This window comes from Chelonia mydas, chromosome 7, assembly GCF_015237465.2.
Source record: "Chelonia mydas isolate rCheMyd1 chromosome 7, rCheMyd1.pri.v2, whole genome shotgun sequence".
NCBI classification, from domain to species: Eukaryota; Metazoa; Chordata; order Testudines; family Cheloniidae; genus Chelonia; species Chelonia mydas.
In genome coordinates, this window is record NC_057853.1 from 51,818,802 (window position 1) to 51,837,614 (window position 18,813).

The 18,813-nt window shown below is 43.7% G+C and overlaps 1 protein-coding gene across 17 annotated transcripts in view; it reads right to left on the bottom strand.

The window, feature by feature from the left end:
* The window catches only part of SORBS1 (sorbin and SH3 domain containing 1), a 110,938-nt gene that overhangs the window by 91,669 nt on the left and 456 nt on the right, over window positions 1-18,813 (bottom strand). For 12 of the 17 annotated variants that reach the window (XM_043550575.1, XM_043550569.1, XM_043550570.1 and 9 more), the window contains exons 2-5: window positions 6,439-6,494; window positions 4,843-4,911; window positions 2,897-2,992; window positions 101-220 (exon numbers count right to left, since the gene is read on the bottom strand). In XM_043550575.1, the coding sequence (XP_043406510.1) occupies window positions 101-220; window positions 2,897-2,992; window positions 4,843-4,911; window positions 6,439-6,494 (341 nt within the window). The remainder of the gene's footprint in view (window positions 1-100; window positions 221-2,896; window positions 2,993-4,842; window positions 4,912-6,438; window positions 6,495-18,813) is intronic. The other 5 variants (XM_043550583.1, XM_043550580.1, XM_043550582.1 and 2 more) reach the window with 1 other exon arrangement.

Sequence of the window (18,813 nt, forward strand, 5' to 3'; positions counted from 1 at the left end):
TTTGGTGCCCCAGATTTCCTGGTGCCCTACGCAGCTGCGTGTTTTGCATATGGGTAAGGACGGCCCTGCTTATGTTTAACCTTTTACATACTAGACTTACTTTCTGACTGCTGGACATCCTGAGAACATGGGGGACTGATACTTGGCCTTTCCTCAGAGGCTGGAGATGCCCGTAGGGTCACGGTCCCTTTTCCAGTGCAGACTTTAGTGGGATCCTTGTCTAAAGAAAACACACACAAAGGAGATGTTTTGGAGCTACTGGAAGCCATCATAGTTCTATGGCAGTATGCTGGTGGCTCTGGAGTAATTCTAACATGGCTGTCCTGAGTGAATTGTTCTAATTTTTATGCAGATGAACATTAGCTTTGACTTTAAAACATTAAGTAATAACAGCAGTTATATATTTAAAAAATAAGTAAGATAACTGATGAACACACAAATAAAGTTCTGAGTCAGTGTAACTCAGCTAGGAAAGTGGCAAGACCTGCTGGCTGTTTGGAATAAATTTCACAGGTTTGTTTGCTTTACTAGGCCTGGTCTACACTCAGATTTTGTATCAGTATAAATTTTATATCACAATAATTTCACCCACACTAGGGTTGTTGTACCACTTTAAATATGCCGGTACGAAGTAGCATAACTTGTGTGTGTAGACAAGGCCTCAGCAGTGAGTTCCATGCTGGATTGATGGAGAATGAAGATGTATAGTTATCCAGAATAAGGGATAAAGCCCAGGCAGTGCAGCGCATGCCTCCCACACCCTGCCCTCTTACTGTGCCATACCCACGAGATCACCTTATAGGATCAGAAAGAAGTAGTTCAAAATACAACCACTAAGGTCACCCTCCTTCCCCATCACTCAGATCACACCAGCCCTTTGAAGGCAAAGATCTTAGGCATGTGCTTAACCATCCACATTTGAGTCATCCCACTGAAGTCCATGGTCTACTCATGCGCTTGCAGTTTGTGCCCAGGTGCTCCTTCTAGAGCCATCCTTCCCCAAGCCAGTGCTGTCTATACTACAGATACAGGTGACCTAGCTAAAACTCAGTTACAACCTCATTGTATTGTCCTCGAATCCAGTTACAAATATGGTTCCAGTGCGTAGCAGGGACTAGAGTCTGACAGTTCTTCACACTCCGGTCAATGCCTTGGACGCTCACTGGCCTGGTACCAGAGTTCATGTGCTTTTCCAACAGCCATTCCAGCATCTTTTGTTATTATACGCAAATTGAAAAATGCATGCCCAGCCTAACACTGATTCAATCACTGAACATCTTTCCTTATGTTTGACTGAATGGTAGTGCCAGGCCTGACCTTACCCGTTACTAGTTTAGGGACATTATCATCTAGGGGTAGGGGTCAATTTACAAAACGCACAAGTGGCAGTTAGACGCCTAATCTGGGAGTTAGGTTATTAAAAATCTCCACCTTAGTCCCCAGTGTTTTGATTCTATAACAGTTTTTACTAGGTCTACCAGAATGTGAATGTGGTTTTATGAATTATACTGTCAAATGGGTCATGAAAACTAGCCAAAACTCAGCCCAAACCCCCAAATCTGAGCAACCCTAAACTTTGGGCTTTGAAACTTCCAAATCAGGATCCAAAGATGCATATTTTTGCAGATTATTATTTATTATTAATTATTTGTATTACCATAGCACCCAGGAGCCCTGGTTGTGGGCCAAGACACCACCATGCTACATGCTGTACCAACACAGAAGAAAAAGGCCCCTAAGAGCAAACAGTCTAAGTTGAGGCTGTGTCACTTTTTAAAAATTAGCTCTTGTTTTCAATTTAAAGAGTCTTCCCTTGCAGTGCTGGAAACTGCAGCTAGTAGAAAATTTTCCAACGGAACAATTTTCTATCAGAAAATGGTGTTTTGATGCAACCAAAACATTTCATTTCAGCTTTATTGTTTTGACTTTTATATTATGTACTGTAAGTTATAATACAAAAGTCCAAACATTTTGACTTTTATATTATAGATCACATAATATCACACCGATGCAACTGCAACAAAATATTTTTGGAATATTTCACTTTGCAAAAATAAAAATGCAGTACTTGACTTTATACCCTGATATGGTACAAAATCAGATTTTGAGATCTCAGAATTTCCCACCCATTTTTTAAGCAGCTCTACTGGAAATAATGACAGGTTTCAGAGTAGCAGCCGTGTTAGTCTGTATTCGCAAAAAGAAAAGGAGTACTAGTGGCACCTTAGAGACTATCCAATTTATTTGAGCATATGCTCAAATAAATTGGATAGTCTCTAAGATGCCACTAGTACTCCTTTTCTTTCTACTGGAAAGTGTTCTACAAACACTGAGCATTGTGCTAGTGTGTCAGAACCAGCAAGTGAAAATGACTAGAAATGACAGGTAGAGTTGGTTAGTCTGGTTTCACTGTCTAAACTCAGCAAAATGCCAAAAGGGTTAATGGGGAAGATTTCACTTTATCATGGCAAGAGAGGAAGGATGTGTGTGTGTGAGTGAGAGAAAGAGCAATAGAGATGCTGAAAGAAGATTGAACCTGCAAAATAAAATCTCTGATGTCTGTTTACTTCTCTATGGACCTAAGACATACAGGAAATATTTTAGACTCTTCAGGAGTTTGGTTTAAAATGAGGTTACAACAGTAATGTTCATACCAAGCATTAGCAGAAGAGTTTACATAGATCCCAAATTCAAATATGCTTAATTATGCCTGCAGAGAAACTGGATTATTGAGAACTATGAATTGTGTCATCATGGTATAACTCTATTAGCTGTTGATGAAATCTACAGCACTGGAAAACAGTGAAAAAAGGATGAAGTTGAAAACTATCTTAACAAGGGGGTGAGGCAGAAAGAGTGGATGATGGCCTACTAATGCGTTTTGAAAAAAAGATACCTGTAGGTAGCATTAGGTCAGGAGAACTTTTCACTTTCTTCACGGGGATTATTTTAACGGCAGAAATAGAGCGTGCACATAAAGGGACGTCAATGGCTGCAAACACAAAAGTGTAGTTGGTGCATCCAGAAGGGAAGAACACAATTAAGGAAACATGCCACAAAGCTTTCTAAAGTACTTGGGAAACCAGGAATGACAATAGCAGGAAATTTCATATACAAAAGCAGTCCAGAGAGCAGTGATGCAATCATTAAAAATAGCCCCTCATTCATCCTAATTCAGGATGTGTATCTGTTGTGCAGGGTACAGTACTGGTTAGTGAATTGACTGAGTCCTGGCTGCCAATATACTGTGGGGGAAGAGAATTTCAAATGTTCGTTTTCAAATGACAGAACTAAAGTTTAGTATAAACCTTTAGCCAAGACGCTACATATATTACATGCAAAGATAAAAAAATCTTTAAATTGCAGAGTTAAAATTATGCTGAGTGAGGAAACAAACAGATTAAGATTCTGAGAATAACATTGATTGGTCATTCTGCACAAATCCTATGTTTCTGATGTGTATATTTTATGACATCAATAGCAGGGAGTAGAGAATTGTGACCAGGAGTCTCGAAAAGGAACCAGAACCAGAGGGTACCATCAAGGTATCCAGTCTTGAGAGATCCATTCAGCCAAGCAGCAAATCAGATGGATTCTGTTTAAACTCCTTTTTTCTGCATACTAATTTTATCAGAAACACTGGATTTTACCAACAAACACTGAACACTGTCTTAGAGGTATTTTTCTCTGTTATGCAGCACTGTGCAAAATTCTAGCACTTGTTGAAAATTTCTAAAGGTTGCTCACTTCTCCAAAGCATCTGGTTCGTCCTCCCCTACTCTTCCTAATGTGGCCTTGAATGAGCAGTACTGAACTCTATCCTCATGGGGCACAGGCAAAGTTAGTGATGGGTGAAACTCAAGAGGTTCAGCTGGGATAAAACACCTGAGAGGAAATCATGGTGCTGGTGAAGTCAATGGGAGTTTTGCTATTGACTTCAGCGTAGCCAGGATTTTACCTCTAGGATCTGACCTTGTAAGGCCTCTGCATATAGAACACTCATTGATTTCAAAAGGTTGGAAGCCTCCCTGAGCTTTATCCAAAACTGCTTTTGGTCTGTAATGTTAGACTCAGAAGAACAGCTTCTGCTTGTGGTGGTCTTGTGGCACTTTGGCTGTGGTTCTGGATAAAACCTGAAAATGCAGAGGCTGCCCCAGAATGGAAAGGTACCGAGAGGAATGATGTGGGGAAGAACTTGGCTGAATTCTTTCAAACCTCAAGAAAGGTTGACTTCCAGTTTTGGGGCACGGTTCTGAGCTAATCTGTATTAGAAGTGAGCTTAAATCAGAGACTATTATCCACCTCCTCAATGGACTTCAAGGGGAGGTTTGGACACACTGCAACCCTGTTCCAAACTGCCTTTGGTTTGGGGAATAACCACACTAACAAGGTTTTGGAAAAGCAAAATATAGACTCTGCCAAGCGCTTGTTCTGTTTCACTCTGAACCAGCTCATTCATTCACCTATAATAAATACACTGCCTGTCATAAAAAGCCATCAAAGGAGAGGAAAGGACATGAATACCAGAGCAGAAGCCTAGGGTAAAAATCTTCCCACCCCAAATACACTAATAAAAAAAAAATCTAATCATGCAAGGCCAGGTTCCAAAGCCTATTGGAAAGGCTCATGTTCTTCAACGAGTCTGGGATCAGGCCCTTGCTGACAAGATAGTTTTTCTTAAAACATGAATGTTAATTTAATACCGGGTCAGTCCCCTCATGCTGTGGTTGCAGCTGGGCACAGTAAGACACTGTAATGATTCAACTGCGGGGAAATAGATGCGCCACTCCAACTGACGTGCAGGGGGAGCTGCAGAGATTCTTTTGAATGTATTTGACTCACCTTGCTCTTGTCCATCGCTGCTTGATATCAGCCCATTGACCACGGTTTTCACAACATCAACTTCTTGTTCTGAAAGACAAAGGGAAAGCCGGAGCACCCTAAGATAAGTGAGCTCACACTGACCACACTGCAGGGCCTGACAATATTCAGGATTTCAAAAAAAGCATTTCCACTGTCTACAGCAGAAATACAGGAGACACGTGAGAAAGGAACAGGACAGGGAATAGTAAAACACTGTGGATATACATGTAGTTTATTAAGCTTAACAAGTGGCAGCAATAAACTTAACTGTGAAATCTGTGATATAATTTAATCGTTGACAACAGAAGGATGACATGGGTCAAAAATCACTCACAGGTACACAGGTATTATGAGGTGGGCATCTGCCAGCCTGCTGCAAGTGGAGTGTGTTGATACCATGCTTACCCACATGCCCAGTGTGAGCTGATCACCAGATCTAGGGACAGAAATTCACTTCCACTCTCATCCTTGCCCATTGAGACGGAGCTCCTGGGGGCAGGGACTGTTTGTGTGTTTGTACAGCACCTAGCACAACCGAGTTCCAGCCCAGACACCACCATAAAAAAAAATTAAATACCCACCCAGTCACTATTTGCTAATCAGTTACCCTCATACAAACCCACGGGAGATCAAGGGTCTGCCCAAGTGCCCGGTACTATTTCCGAAGTATCTTCTAAAGTGACACTCAAGGCTGTCCTAGGCTAGCGGCAATGGGGACCCTAAACCAATGGTCCCCTAATTGTGGGGTGCATTCCCTTAGGGGGTTGTAGAGGACTGTTGGGAGCGTGCACAGTGGGGCCTGGGCCAGCCCCCACGGGGGCGGGGAGAGAGCCACCCAGTCCTGCTCTGCCCCCAGCCCAGCTCCCAGCCCAGCTCTGCCCATATTCCCTCTCCACCTCCAGCCAAGCTCTGCTTCTAGCCCCAACTACTCCCTCATCCCGTTCTGCCCCCAGCTCCACCTTCAGCCCAAACTCCAGGGCTGCGCCAGCTGTGCTGTAATGGGGGCGGTGGGGGCGTGGACAGATTCCAGTATGGGGAGGGGTGCGACAGAAAAAATTTGGGCACCACTGTCCTAAACAGACCAACTGCTAAAACTAAATGAAACTCAGTAGTTTGGGGTCACAGAATTTTGTGGGATCCTTTTGCTGGTTCGAATCTCCCGAGTTTGAGAGATGAATGAAGTTCAAAGGGGAAGAGCTGGATTGTGCCAGGTCTCAGGTCAATACAATACATGGGCCCAAGCTCATGGAAAGGGGAGAGTTTCAAAGCTCAGCTGGGGTCAGGCAGCCTAGCTCCCACAGAGTCAAAGGGGGCAAGCTGACTGACCCCAGCTCAGGATCGGTCCTTCCTTTTCTTGTCATCTTGATGCTGATACAGGCTGCAGGGGGGAATGACAACCTGAAACCAGGGTTTGTTTTTTATTATGAAAACTTCTTGTGGCCTTCAACAGTGGAATCCCACACAGGAATGGTCGATTCAGAGAGAACAGATAAAGACACAAAACAGTCACAGCATTAGAACTGGACAGGAGGATTTCTGTAGTTAAAGGCAGGCATGCGAGGAGCAGTGACTTACCAGAGCTCATTGTGCCAGAGGAATTTGTCTTCTGCACTTCCAGGTTCTGGTTTTCTCTGTTTAAATGAAAGAGAGAATCATATTGTGATGATGTCTGTGTGTTTACACTGATGGAAGCTTACAGCACCCTTCTTGCAGATTGTGTGCTGGCTCCCCAACCTCCTCTCCCCACAAGGCTTGTGAAACCCTGTTCCAGAGATAGGCCACAATCTTCTCCTGAGCACTGTCTGGAAAACCAGCTGTCATATACACCTATCTTTGCCTCCTTGGACAACAGCAGGCATGACCTAGAGTAGCACTGAGCACCCTTCGCTCTCTCTGAAACCAGGCCAACAGTTCCATTTCCTTCAAGAGCAGCAGCCACTAATTTCCCAGCCTAAGCAAAGGCAGAACCCAACTGAGTTTAGATCAAAGAGAAGCAGCATTTGTTGGTAATTTGCAGAATGGAGAGAAGACAGAAATAAACAGGATTTCCGCCTAACGTGGATACTATTGAAGGAGCCTTTAGACCAGTGATACTCAGATCTCAGTGTTTCAGGAGCCAAATTAGCAATCAACATTACCCAGAAGAGCCACAGTAGTGTAAATTCATTGTTTCATTTACTACAGCACTATATATTCCTATTTAGTATAATTATTCTCACTGCAAAATGACTGACCAGGTAGTGTTATTTTATCAACTACAATTGGTTAATAACATAGGAAAATCATCTTGATTGGTTAATAACTTAGACTGGCTAATATTTAAATCACACAGTGTTTTAGTATCATGTACTGCAAAGATCCGCAGAAGACACATTTAAGAGCCACTTGTGGCTCGTGAGCCACAGCCTGAGTATCACTACTTTAGACTATCCCTAAACTTTAAGTCACAAGATCTGGATTATATGCAAGGTCATCTGCATTAACAAGTTAGAAAGCTGTCTGGCCTCTGATAGCCTGAGAGATATGCAGCATCTTTACAAGGTGTCTCATCTAGAGCTGGTCAAATAATGGCTTTTTCAGGTCACTGGCAATTTGGAACAATTAAAAAAAATAGTTTCAGGTCTATCCAAAAATGAAATTTTTCAAATTTTTCAGCAAATTCAAAAATTAAAAGGTTTGGGTTAAATGAAATGTTTTGCTTTGATTTCGAGCATTTTTTTTTTAAATTGTTTAAAATAAATTTGAAGGAAATTTCAAAATAAATGTCTTAACTTTTTCAGCATATTTGTTTGTGGCTTCTTTCCCACAACATGAATTTGTGAAACATTTTGGCATTATGGAAGCTGCACTTTTTTGCCAAAAAAGGTTTTAGATGAAAATTTTTGCCTATATCTAATCTCACTAGAGAGAAAATCCCTGAGCAGGAAACCCCAGCACATATTAGTGCTTAGATACCATCTTCAGTAGTAGAAGTAACATCTTCAGAAACAAGGACAGATGTTAGTTTCCCTACTGTGTTTTCAAATACACATTCACTTTTGTCTGTCATTCCCAGCTTCTCTAGCCCCATTTGAAGTTCACAGACCACAGAAAATGCTAACTTGCTCCATGTTCCCAATACAAAACATGCATTGACTTGCCAGTGAAAGGTGTCTTCAGTGATGGATTTCTCTTTTCCTTTACTGAGTCATTGTTTCTGGCTAAATGAACATTCTGATGTATTCTTCAACTCCATTGTCTTGGAGTATTTCTTCTCATTACATTTCTATTAACAGGCCTTTTGCGAGTGGAAGGATTCTTGGTCACCTGTTCTGGCCCAGCTTCAGCAACATATCAATTACCCCTTCTGTGCTCTGGGGATGTAAGCTGCATGCATGTAAGCCTGAGTAAAGGTCTTTGTGTAGGCAGCTGCAAGAACACTGTTGGGATGGAGGAGGAGATACAGAGTTCCCCAGCAACCTGCAAACAGGCTTGCTCTGGCTACTGAGCCAGGCTGTAGGCAAAGATAGGGACCATGACCAGGAGTGCCAGAACATGGGGAGCCAGAGGGCCATGACCCCGCCCCCCCCACACTTTTAAAAGTGGGAGGGCTATGCCCTCACAATTTTTACCAGCGGTAAGGGCAAGCAATGGGTGGTGGGTGGGGTGGTAAGGAGCAAGCAGGGGGCAGGGTCTTGCGGGGGGGGGGAAGAGGTGGTGTGGGAGCAGAGCCTCAGGGGAAGAGGCAGTGTGAAGGCAGGGCCTCAGGGGAGGGGCTCAGGGAGAAGGGGCAGGGGCTTGAGGGGAAGGGTGGCATGGGGGGGCAGGGCAACAGTTCAGGTGCTGGTGCCCCTTCCCTTTTAGGAAGCCACTGCTGCTCCGGGCCATAACCACTGCAGCCACTGATCCAAGTGTTCACAGATCCGAACCCCACACCAGAGCCCTTTTCCCCAGCCGGCCCTTAGTTCTGCACTGGGCTATTCTCTCTCCCTACACCTACTCTGCAGCTGCCCATCCACCATGCAGCAGAACTACAGTGCTGCTATTGATATATTGGGAGACGTCTGGCGCACATCTGGGGCACATTTGCTGAGGGAATATCATCCCAGAGGAATACAGCATTTGCATTTAAAAAGAAGGCAGAATTATAAAGACAAAACCCTATTAATATTAGGCACCAGAGAGACAGACATAGTTAATTTTTCCTATCTTAAGTGCTTTGTGTCAGGGACTATTTTGGACTGTATGTCTGTACAGCACCTGGCACAATTGGGCCTCTAAGAGCCACCATAACATAAATAATAAACAAAGAGATTTCAACATCAATCCAGAGATGGTGGTGCACAGCATAAGGATGACACATTTTGACAATATAAGCCTGTATTTTCAAGGATGTATTATCTCCAGGGACCCAGCATTGAGGAATTCCTGCAGAAATAACAATGTCTTTTTGTAAATACAATGTATTTTATTTCCCCAAAAATGTAACACCAAAGAAATGTAAACTAATGGCAAGCCAGGCTAACTCACTCTGCTCTTCAGCCTTCTCAAGTGGGTGGCCCACATACAGACATTTATAAGTCTGTCTACTGCCCCCAAGCTAGTAGAGCTGGTCCTTTAGCTCAACCAGGACTAGCTCATGCTTTTAGATCAAAAAGTACCAGGTTCCAACCCCTTCAGGGGCATCCATACAAGTTGGCGTCAGAGGCTATTCAGAGACACATGTACAAAACCCTTGGTCTGTTTGCCATGCTTAATGCCAGCCTGAGTTAATGGCTATGTTCGATTTCAAATACTTGGCAATCTAGCTGAAGAAAATTCAACAGGCAAACTTCGTATGAGAACAGTCTCTTCCATGCTAAGCCTAGCCAATAGCTGGGTCTTCAGTCACGTGTCTGTCACAACAGATGACAGCACTTATTTAATTATTTAAATTATTTTATTCACTGAAATAGCCTCATGGGATACCCACTGTGTCTTTGTGAGGACCCCAGGGGGCAGAAGTCATACAGCGTGACTCCAAGCAGATCTCAGGACAACATAAACAATACAACATGGGGCATTCACTCTAAAAAGGGACAGCAACAGCAGCCAAATACAAGCCACAGACAGGCTGCCTGGCTCTACGTGCAGATGCAACATCTGCTTTATGTTTCTGCTTCTCCACACGAGACAATATGGGCCAGATCCTGAGCTGATGTTAATGGTGGAGAATATGGCCCAATATATTTTCATAACAGGGCTTATTCTGAGCCCTATGAAATCTTCATTAGGTGGAGGATACAAATATTTAGCTATCATTGTTGGGAGAGAAGGGGTACATTAAACTGTTTCAGCTCTCTCCAGCCTGGATCCAATATCTGTGTTCAAGCACATGTAAAAGAGTATAAAATTCCTAGCTACAACCAGCTATCTATCGTGAATCAAACTCCTCTGGGTAAATAAACCACCGGCTAAGTTGGTCCCTTTGTGGGGCAGAGGGAAATACACAGCAATGGTTGGTAACTCCAGGACTTTCAACTCATTGTTTCCTACCAATCACCCCACTGCAGGGACTTGCCTTTGGGAGCAAGGCCTGCAAAAAGCTGTTTTGGCAGCAAGGGAAGCATAAAGAATGCCCAGGCAACAAAGGTCTCATCAATGGGGCTGTTCACATGATGCAAGTTAAGCTTGTGCTTAAATGCTTTGCTGCACTGGGGCCTGAATTCTCCCTGCCATTCCAATTGGCTGAGAGATTCCTCTTCATTTCCTGTCCTAAACTACTAACAGCTGCTCCATTCCAGAGGTGGATGCATTTCTCTGTACAAGTGATCCTGGCATATAAAGTTTCTACACCATGGGGTGGAAGATACTATATAAATATAAAAAAAAACCTTAGGTGTATATTGCAGAAAAATCTTGGGTGGTAGGAAAATGTGAAAGTTAGACCACCCCCGCAATAAATGTTTGAACATTATAATGACTTCATTATTTAATGCACCTAGCTCTTTAACCCTGAATGTTTTTTAGGAAAGACGTTGAGCTGGAAAATTAAATATATCAAGAGAGAAACACAATAAAATGGAGTCAAGGACTCCATACAATTGACCGAATTTTGCAGTTTTCATTTTCTGTGTGAGTGCCTTTTGTGAAGCCAGGTCGACACAAAAAGTTAGGTCAACCCAGCCACATTGCTCAGGGGTGTGAAAAATCCACACTCTGAACAATGTAGTTAAGCTGACCTAACCCGCAGTGTAGACGGTGCTAGGCCGATGGAAGAATTCTTCCATTGACCTCACAACCATCTCTCCGCGAGGTGGATTGACTACGGTGATGGGAGAGTCACTCCCTTTGCTGGAGTGAAAGGCGATACTGAAGCAGCAGTGCAGATGCAGCGCAGCACCTGTAGCGATTGAAGCATAGACATAGCCTGACATTCTTTAATTTAAAGGGGAAAGCACTATACGCTCGTGTCTACACATTTCACTGAGGGCCTGATCAAAAACCCACTATGAGTCTTTCCACTGACATCAGTCTTTAGAAAGACTTCATTGAGTCCAAGCTTCTGCAATTGTAAGAGTTTCACACATAATGTGAGCCAGCGCTGAAGGTCCCATGCTGTTGAAACTGTCAAGTCCCTCTTTAGGAAAACTGGTACCAGAACTGCAAGCAGACTGTGAATTCAGTGGAATAACTGATCTTGGCATCAGTTGGGATATAAACCCATAATTAAGAAGAAACACTTTTCAATGGAAGAGATTCTGGGTATAAAAATAGAACGGTAATTAAAGGAAACAAGTTTGCCAAAAGTGAATGAAGAAGGAGGGGCAAACTAATTGCAATCTGACCTAGAAAAATGATGTTTCACACATTCCCCAAACTTATTAGCATTTCTGGAATTTAATTAATATAATACGCATTTAGTGTGTGTTCACTGTGAAGTTAATCAATGTTATCAGCTGAATTCACAAATAGGTCAGGTGGCAGGAGTGAAATGCGTGGCTGGTAGGAATCAGCATGTTCCACAGACTGCAGTTTGCGAAGCTGATTTACACCGGGCGAGGCTCTGAGCGTTATGTTTTATTACAAACCACGCAGCAAGCAGTAGCTATGGTCCCAAATCAGGAAAGCACTCACGGATATGCTTCAAGTTTAGCATGTGCTTGAAGCTTTCCTAAATCAGGCTCACAGTTACTACTGCTGGTCTCCAAGGTGCTTAAAGTTAAGCATGGGTTTAGTCTCACTGACTTTAAAGTTAAGCAGCTGCTTAAGTGCTTTCATGAATGGAGACTGTTTTCCAGAATTGGAGCCTATGTCCTTTATATATATATATATTTATATACACAGTAGTAGTAGTGTTTACACATACACTACTACCACTGTGCAGGTATACATGTAACCCACACACCTCTGGGGTGTGGTGCTCTGTCCTCTCCAGTGGCACAGAGACATACTTAGAGATTAATGAGTCTGTTCTACAGACTTAACTAAGGGCCATGTGGCTTTTAGCTCACGCAGTAAAGGCACATGCACTAAGCTCCAGAGAGCCCAGGTTTGATCCTGCCCACTGACAACCAGGGTTTGTCGGTGTTACATATACAAGAGCACCTTAAATCAGTGGCGCTCCAGAAGGTGGGATCCATCTTATCAATTTTATAGATAGAGGAAGTAGTTCAGCAAAACCAGAAATAGAACCCCCCTTTCCTTCCTTCCAGAATCCTGCGCTAGCCAGTAGACAGTGCTACCTTTCCAGCAGACCTTAAATAATGCCTTTACTGAAATGTGAAAAAAATAGCAGCAAAAGCTTCTGCTGTACAAATTTAAGACATGATGGCAGGTAATGAATTCCCAAGGGTATAAGCCAGAAGTTTCTGATCTTAAATGTGCCTACACCTACATGTCACATGTACTAGTTTCTTGCCAGCACCCCCATACCTCTAGGCAGACTTTTAAAGATTTCTTCATCCCTTTTAGAGTAGCAGCCGTGTTAGTCTGTATCCGCAAAAAGAAAAGGAGTACTTGTGGCACCTTGGAGACTAACAAATTTATCTGAGCATAAGCTTTCATCAGCTACAGCTCACCTCATCAGATGCATGCAGTGGAAAATATAGTGGGGAGATTTTATATACACAGAGAACACAGAGCAATGCCCCTCTGCCATGTACATTGGCCAAACTGGACAGTCTCTACATAAAAGAATAAATGGACACAAATCAGATGTCAAGAATTATAACATTCAAAAACCAGTCGGAGAACACTTCAATCTCTCTGGTCACTTGATTACAGACCTAAAAGTGGCAATTCTTCAACAAAAAAACTTCAAAAACAGACTCCAATGAGAGACTGCTGAATTGGAATTAATTTGCAAACTGGACACCATTAACTTAGGCTTGAATAAAGACTGGGAGTGGATGTGTCATTACACAATGTAAAACTATTTCCCCATGTTTATTCCTTCTCTCCCCCCCCCCACCCCCCAGCCCACTGTTCCTCACACATTCTTGTCAACTGCTGGAAATGGCCCACCTTGATTATCACTACAAAAGGTTTTTTTTCTCTCCTGCTGGTAATAGCTCACCTTACCTGATCACTCTCGTTACAGTGTGTATGGTAACACCCATTATTTCATGTTCTCTGTGTATATAAAATCTCCCTACTGTATTTTCCACTGCATACATCCGATGAAGTGAGCTGTAGCTCACGAAAGCTTATGCTCAAATAAATTTGTTAGTCTCTAAGGTACCACAAGTCCTCCTTTTCTTTCATCCCTTTTAGTGTCAGCACATTTCTTCCAAGACCACAGCTCTTTCCCTACTTGGTGTGGAAAAGAGAGTGGTGGAGTCCTAGTTAGGAGGAATGCAGATACGCGGTGACTACTTCTGTACAGCATGTCTCTGGATTATCTCACGTTTCAAACATTCCAGGATCTCTCCCTACAATAGCAATACATAACAAATAACTCATTAATAGTTCAGTGTAAGGACACGTGCTTTTAAGTCACTGGAGCGCTGTAGAATCTGGCCCTGTGGTAGGAATCTCATTAATTAGTTATTTTGGGTGAGGGGTTGTTTCCTTGGTTGTATATTGGTTAAGAAGCCTGGACTGAGATTTGTATGGCCACAAGGGATTCAAATACCCAGCTCCTACTACGTGGGCATCAAAATCCACTAGACAACTTTGCAAGTCTCAGCCTGAAAGGGGCAATGCTGGTTAAAAAAAACTACTTTTAAAAACCAAGGTTTCCTTCCCTTGTTAGTAGTGACACCTCCACTTATTCAACTAGGACTTTTCGTGTGTAAATTGCCAACCCCACGCGTTCAAAAAATCACGAGTCAGGTGACCCAAAAATCATGAGATTGGCTTAAAAATCATGAGGCCTTTTAAAGACGAGCAATACTTCCCAACACACCTGACCTGCAGTATGTTGCATGTATCCTGTGCCTTACTGTAGGCCTTGCTTTCCACATGGAGCTTGATCCTGGAGCACTGAGCACTGTGTCCATGACCCAGCAAAGTTCTTAAGCACGTGGTTAATTTGCAGCCAGTGGGAATGCTCCAAGCACAGGGGTAGTCCCTTTCGTTTGAAGCTAAGCATGTGTTTAAGAGCTTTGCTGGATCAGAGTCCCAGTGCTTGGTACCTTGTAGGATGGAGTCCTTGGTACCACTTAATTTCTCTTCATATTGTGTTACATAAAAGGAAGAAAAAGAATATCAAAATACTAAAGAGAGTGTTGACTTAACCTAGTCCACCAGCTCTCTCACAACTTGCCATTCCTCCCCGTCTTGAAATACGTATGAAAATAAGTAGATCATTATTTTTATTTTAAGAGTTAACATCCTGCCACTGCCCCAGAGGGCATTATGCTCAGCATCCTATGAATGAGCGGCATGCAAGAACTGTAAATAAGCAATGTACAAGAGAGCCTCGCAAAGGTTCACACAAAACAATGGTTTCCCTCCACTCCTCAGAAAACAGCAGAGATACAGTGGCAAAGCTTCACTTACCAAAGGAACTGCATGCAGTATAGAGCCCTGGCTGGCATATCATGATGTATCACCACAAATAATTTAAACTAAAATTGTTAAAATAAATTAACAAAGCACGTTTTGGGTGATGCAGCATCTTGTTGGGGTTTTTTTACTTCTTTTCTTTTTAAAAACATGGTGCATGTTCAATTGGAAAATTCAGCAATTTGTAACAGGAACAGACATCCCATTTGATTTCATGCAAATCAGCACAGCTCCACTGCACCGAGTAATAGAAGTCAAATAAGAAATGTAAACTTGAACATTATGATTGCCACCTGTCTGATTTTCACCCGGACAATCTGGGTTTCAGCTTGTGTGTCCAGGTGCCATTTGACAAGCCCTGATGTCCATTTTTTTAAAATCTTTGGAAAAGGTGGTAGCCCTAAGCGTAAGGAAGGAGGCAGAACAGCAACAGCAGCCGCTGCCTCTGGGGCCAGGCTGTTCATGCCTCTAGTGGCAGCATGTGGCCTTGTACAGCCCACAGGTGGCAGGTAACGCAGCCTCGGCTGTGCTGGTGAAGACCCTGCAAGCGATAGGGGTGGGACCGTAGAGGAAGAGGCAGAGAAGCGGTATGGCCTCAGGGGATGAGGTGGAGGAGGGGACAGGCCTTGGAGGAAGAGGCAGGGCAAAGCTTTGGGGGTCCAGTTACCAGCCATTACAAAGATAGCAACCCTATTGAATGTGCTGCTTCAAGATCTTTGGGATGTTTCCGGATGAAGACATCTTTCAGCAATGAACTTTACACTGAACATATGGCACCAGCAGTGCGAGTTAATTCAGCACAAAGTACTTAAAATGAACATCTTAAAAGTGACGGAACACAGATCTACATTTGGTCACCTTTCCCATTAAGATGAAGACAAATGTTACAGCTAAAATATCTGGGATCTTGTGCTGGAAAAGGGACTTTGATGCAGTTGAAACATTTGACAGACTGACAGCACTGCAGACTCAACTCCTTCATTCAATTTCAGAGAGTACAAGAGCATGGGGAGTGGGATAGCTCAGTGGTTTGAGCATTGGCCTGCTAAACTCAGGGTTGTGAGTTTGATCCTTGAGGGGGCCATTTAGGGACCTGGGGCAAAAACTGGGGATTAGTCCTGCTTTGAGCAGGGGGTTGGACTAGATGACCTCCTGATGACCAGATGGTCAGATCTTTCTGCTGTTGTGCCCTGCCCTGACAAGAAATGGCCTCCTCTAGATCATAGAGGACAGTTCAGTGTCCATGGATCATTCCATCTCTGGCTGAGGCAGCCAACAAAGGCGGCAGGTAGCACCAGCTGGGAAAATGGCAGGCAGATGGATCCCTCTTCACAAGGAAATGGACTGGAACCACTGAATCCCATTTCACAGAGATTCCCGCCCCCGTGATGTCCAGTCCCCTGAACCTTGTGTCTCTAATAGAACAGGAGGAGGTAAGTTCATGATTTGCTTCACATGGACTACGCACTCAGAATTGGAAGCAGCTTTATATTGCTTGACAAGATCCCTTTGGGTAAGAGTTCTGTTCTTCCTGGTAGCTGAAAACACCCCTTTCCAGGACAGCAGATTTTAAATCAGTGTAATTTGGCACCAAGTTATTCTGACCCTGTCATGCCTGTCCTCTAACTTCTGTGCTTGGTAGCTAGATGAGATGATTGTGGAGTTAGCTGTCAGTACAATTGGAGATATAATGCTAAAGTCTCCATAGTGTAGGGGAAGTTGTGTGTCATGCCTGTCTGTATGCACATGTACACAACCACATCACAGCCTCAAACATCAGACCAAGATATTAGAGATGTAAAAGCAGACCCTGAAGTGTTTTAATCATATCGTGTATTTATATTAGCGAGAGAGTCCCAAGACACAGCCGTTTGAAGTATTGGGATCTGAGGTTTTGTTCAGATCCACCTGATTTATGTAACTGCTCCCATCATACAGGCTCCCAGAGCACCGTACAAACTGACGTTGATGTACAGTTTACACAAGGGGACACGTCATGTACAGCTGAAGTGCTGCCTCCTCTGGAATGAAAGCAGGACATAACTAACAGCACGCAGCAACACTGAACAGTTTGGGGGACCTGATGTTACTGAGGCTGTAGGGGGAATTTAGGCAGGGAGAATGTAATTAGCAGGAATTCAATTTGGAAAGAGTTAACGAGAGGAAGTGAAGTTAAAGACACCAGGTTATACCCTCTACTCTTGCAAAAAGCGCCCTGGGATCCTTAAAGGCCACATAAAGGGAGTCGGGAGGATGTCAGTTTTCCATTTCACTTCATAAATTGTACATATTCGATTCATTGGGTCCCAGTTGTTTCGAGGCCACTTGGAGTATCTTCTTGTGCCTAAAATCAATGGACGCCTTGGATTTGGGGGCAAACCAATCGTTCTGAACAAACAGATCTAACCATGGCTGCAGATTCCAGAAGCCCTAAGAGTTCCCAGTTTTAATACCATGGACTCATTGCACTGGCCACAGGCTTTAGATGCAGCACCTTTCCAGGGACACAGTCACACTAAACTGCATGTTCACTGCAGTGAATGGCACCCTATAAATACAATGGATTAGATACCGCGAGCAGAGCCAGTCAGGCTTCTTTGGACATTACCTCGTGCAGATGTTGATGAGAGCTCTCAAGTTACACAACCACTAATAATGAAGGAGACACAACACTTATCATCGTCTAGATTTTAAGCAGAAATGCACCCAAACCACAAAGTTCAGATCCAGATACAAACTCCGCTCATGGCTTGGGTGGGGGAAGGGTGTTGATTCAGGCCCAGTTCTAATTTCACAGTGAAATTCACAAATAAAGCAACCATCTAATAATACTATTTATATCTAGACAGTGGGGTCCATTAGAATAGCAACATTTACTAACCGTCACCACACCACAATATCTGAAATGCACCCAAACCACAAAGTTACTGTCTCAGGTACAGGGAAATACACCACTATCTCCAATCACATGCTGTGCTAATTGCTGGCAAACCCTGGTTTTCTAACAGCGACCAACATGTAGCACTACATTTCCCACTGCGCTGCACAAACATTTATCTACTCATCTGCACATTACCCCTTTTTAAGGTAGGTAATGTGCAGATCACTACTTCACACAGAGATGGGGAAACAGACACAGACCCCAATTCTGAACGGTAGCTAAACTCCATTCAGCTGGCACAGGATGTGGGGGGTCAAGGGAACCAGATTTGGGGTGGAACCCTCTGGTCCCCGCAACATAAGATGCTAGAGCACCCTGAGGGTTGCTCTAACTCCGGCACAGCTGCAACAACTCCACGGGGCCACTGCAAGAGCTAAGGCCAACGTGAGGGCAGAGGTACTCCATGTCTCTCCTGGCACACCCCTGACATGCTCCTCAGTCAGGCGCTGCAAGGGGAGGTGGAGTAGAGTCACTCTGCTGGGTCTTTGCCACCTAGGCGACGATCCTATGTCAGAGGAATTCCCAGGGGCTGTTCATCTGGCTTTACAGAGAGCGCAGTTTGCACAAAGAGGCCGCAGCAGAACCCCAGAATGATGGCCAAAGCCATACAACAAGCCAGTGGCCCAGGAGGGAACAGAACCAGGTGTCTTGACTGCTTGTCCTACACTCAGTCCAACAGACCATGCTGCCTCTTATAGCAGCTGCAAGAATGGAATCAAGAACCCAGAGGCTACCTATATGCCCAGTACTGGAGATGCCCTAGGAAAGGAGGTCTCAGCTGGGTGCAGGTCTAAAATGAGATGCTCTTAGAGGATGCAGGCTAAATTCTGATCTCCGATTACAAGTTCCTTCAGGAACAGCAGAACATCCAACTCAAAACCCACTTTTAAATTCACATCATTCTCATTCTTCCAGCCCAATAACCAGACTAATGTATGGCCTAGAAGATTTAGTAAGTGAAAGACAAAAAACAAACACACTTGCCATGAGGCCAATCAGTATGGGCCTGCGCCAAAGCACCAGATTTTTTCCCATCACTT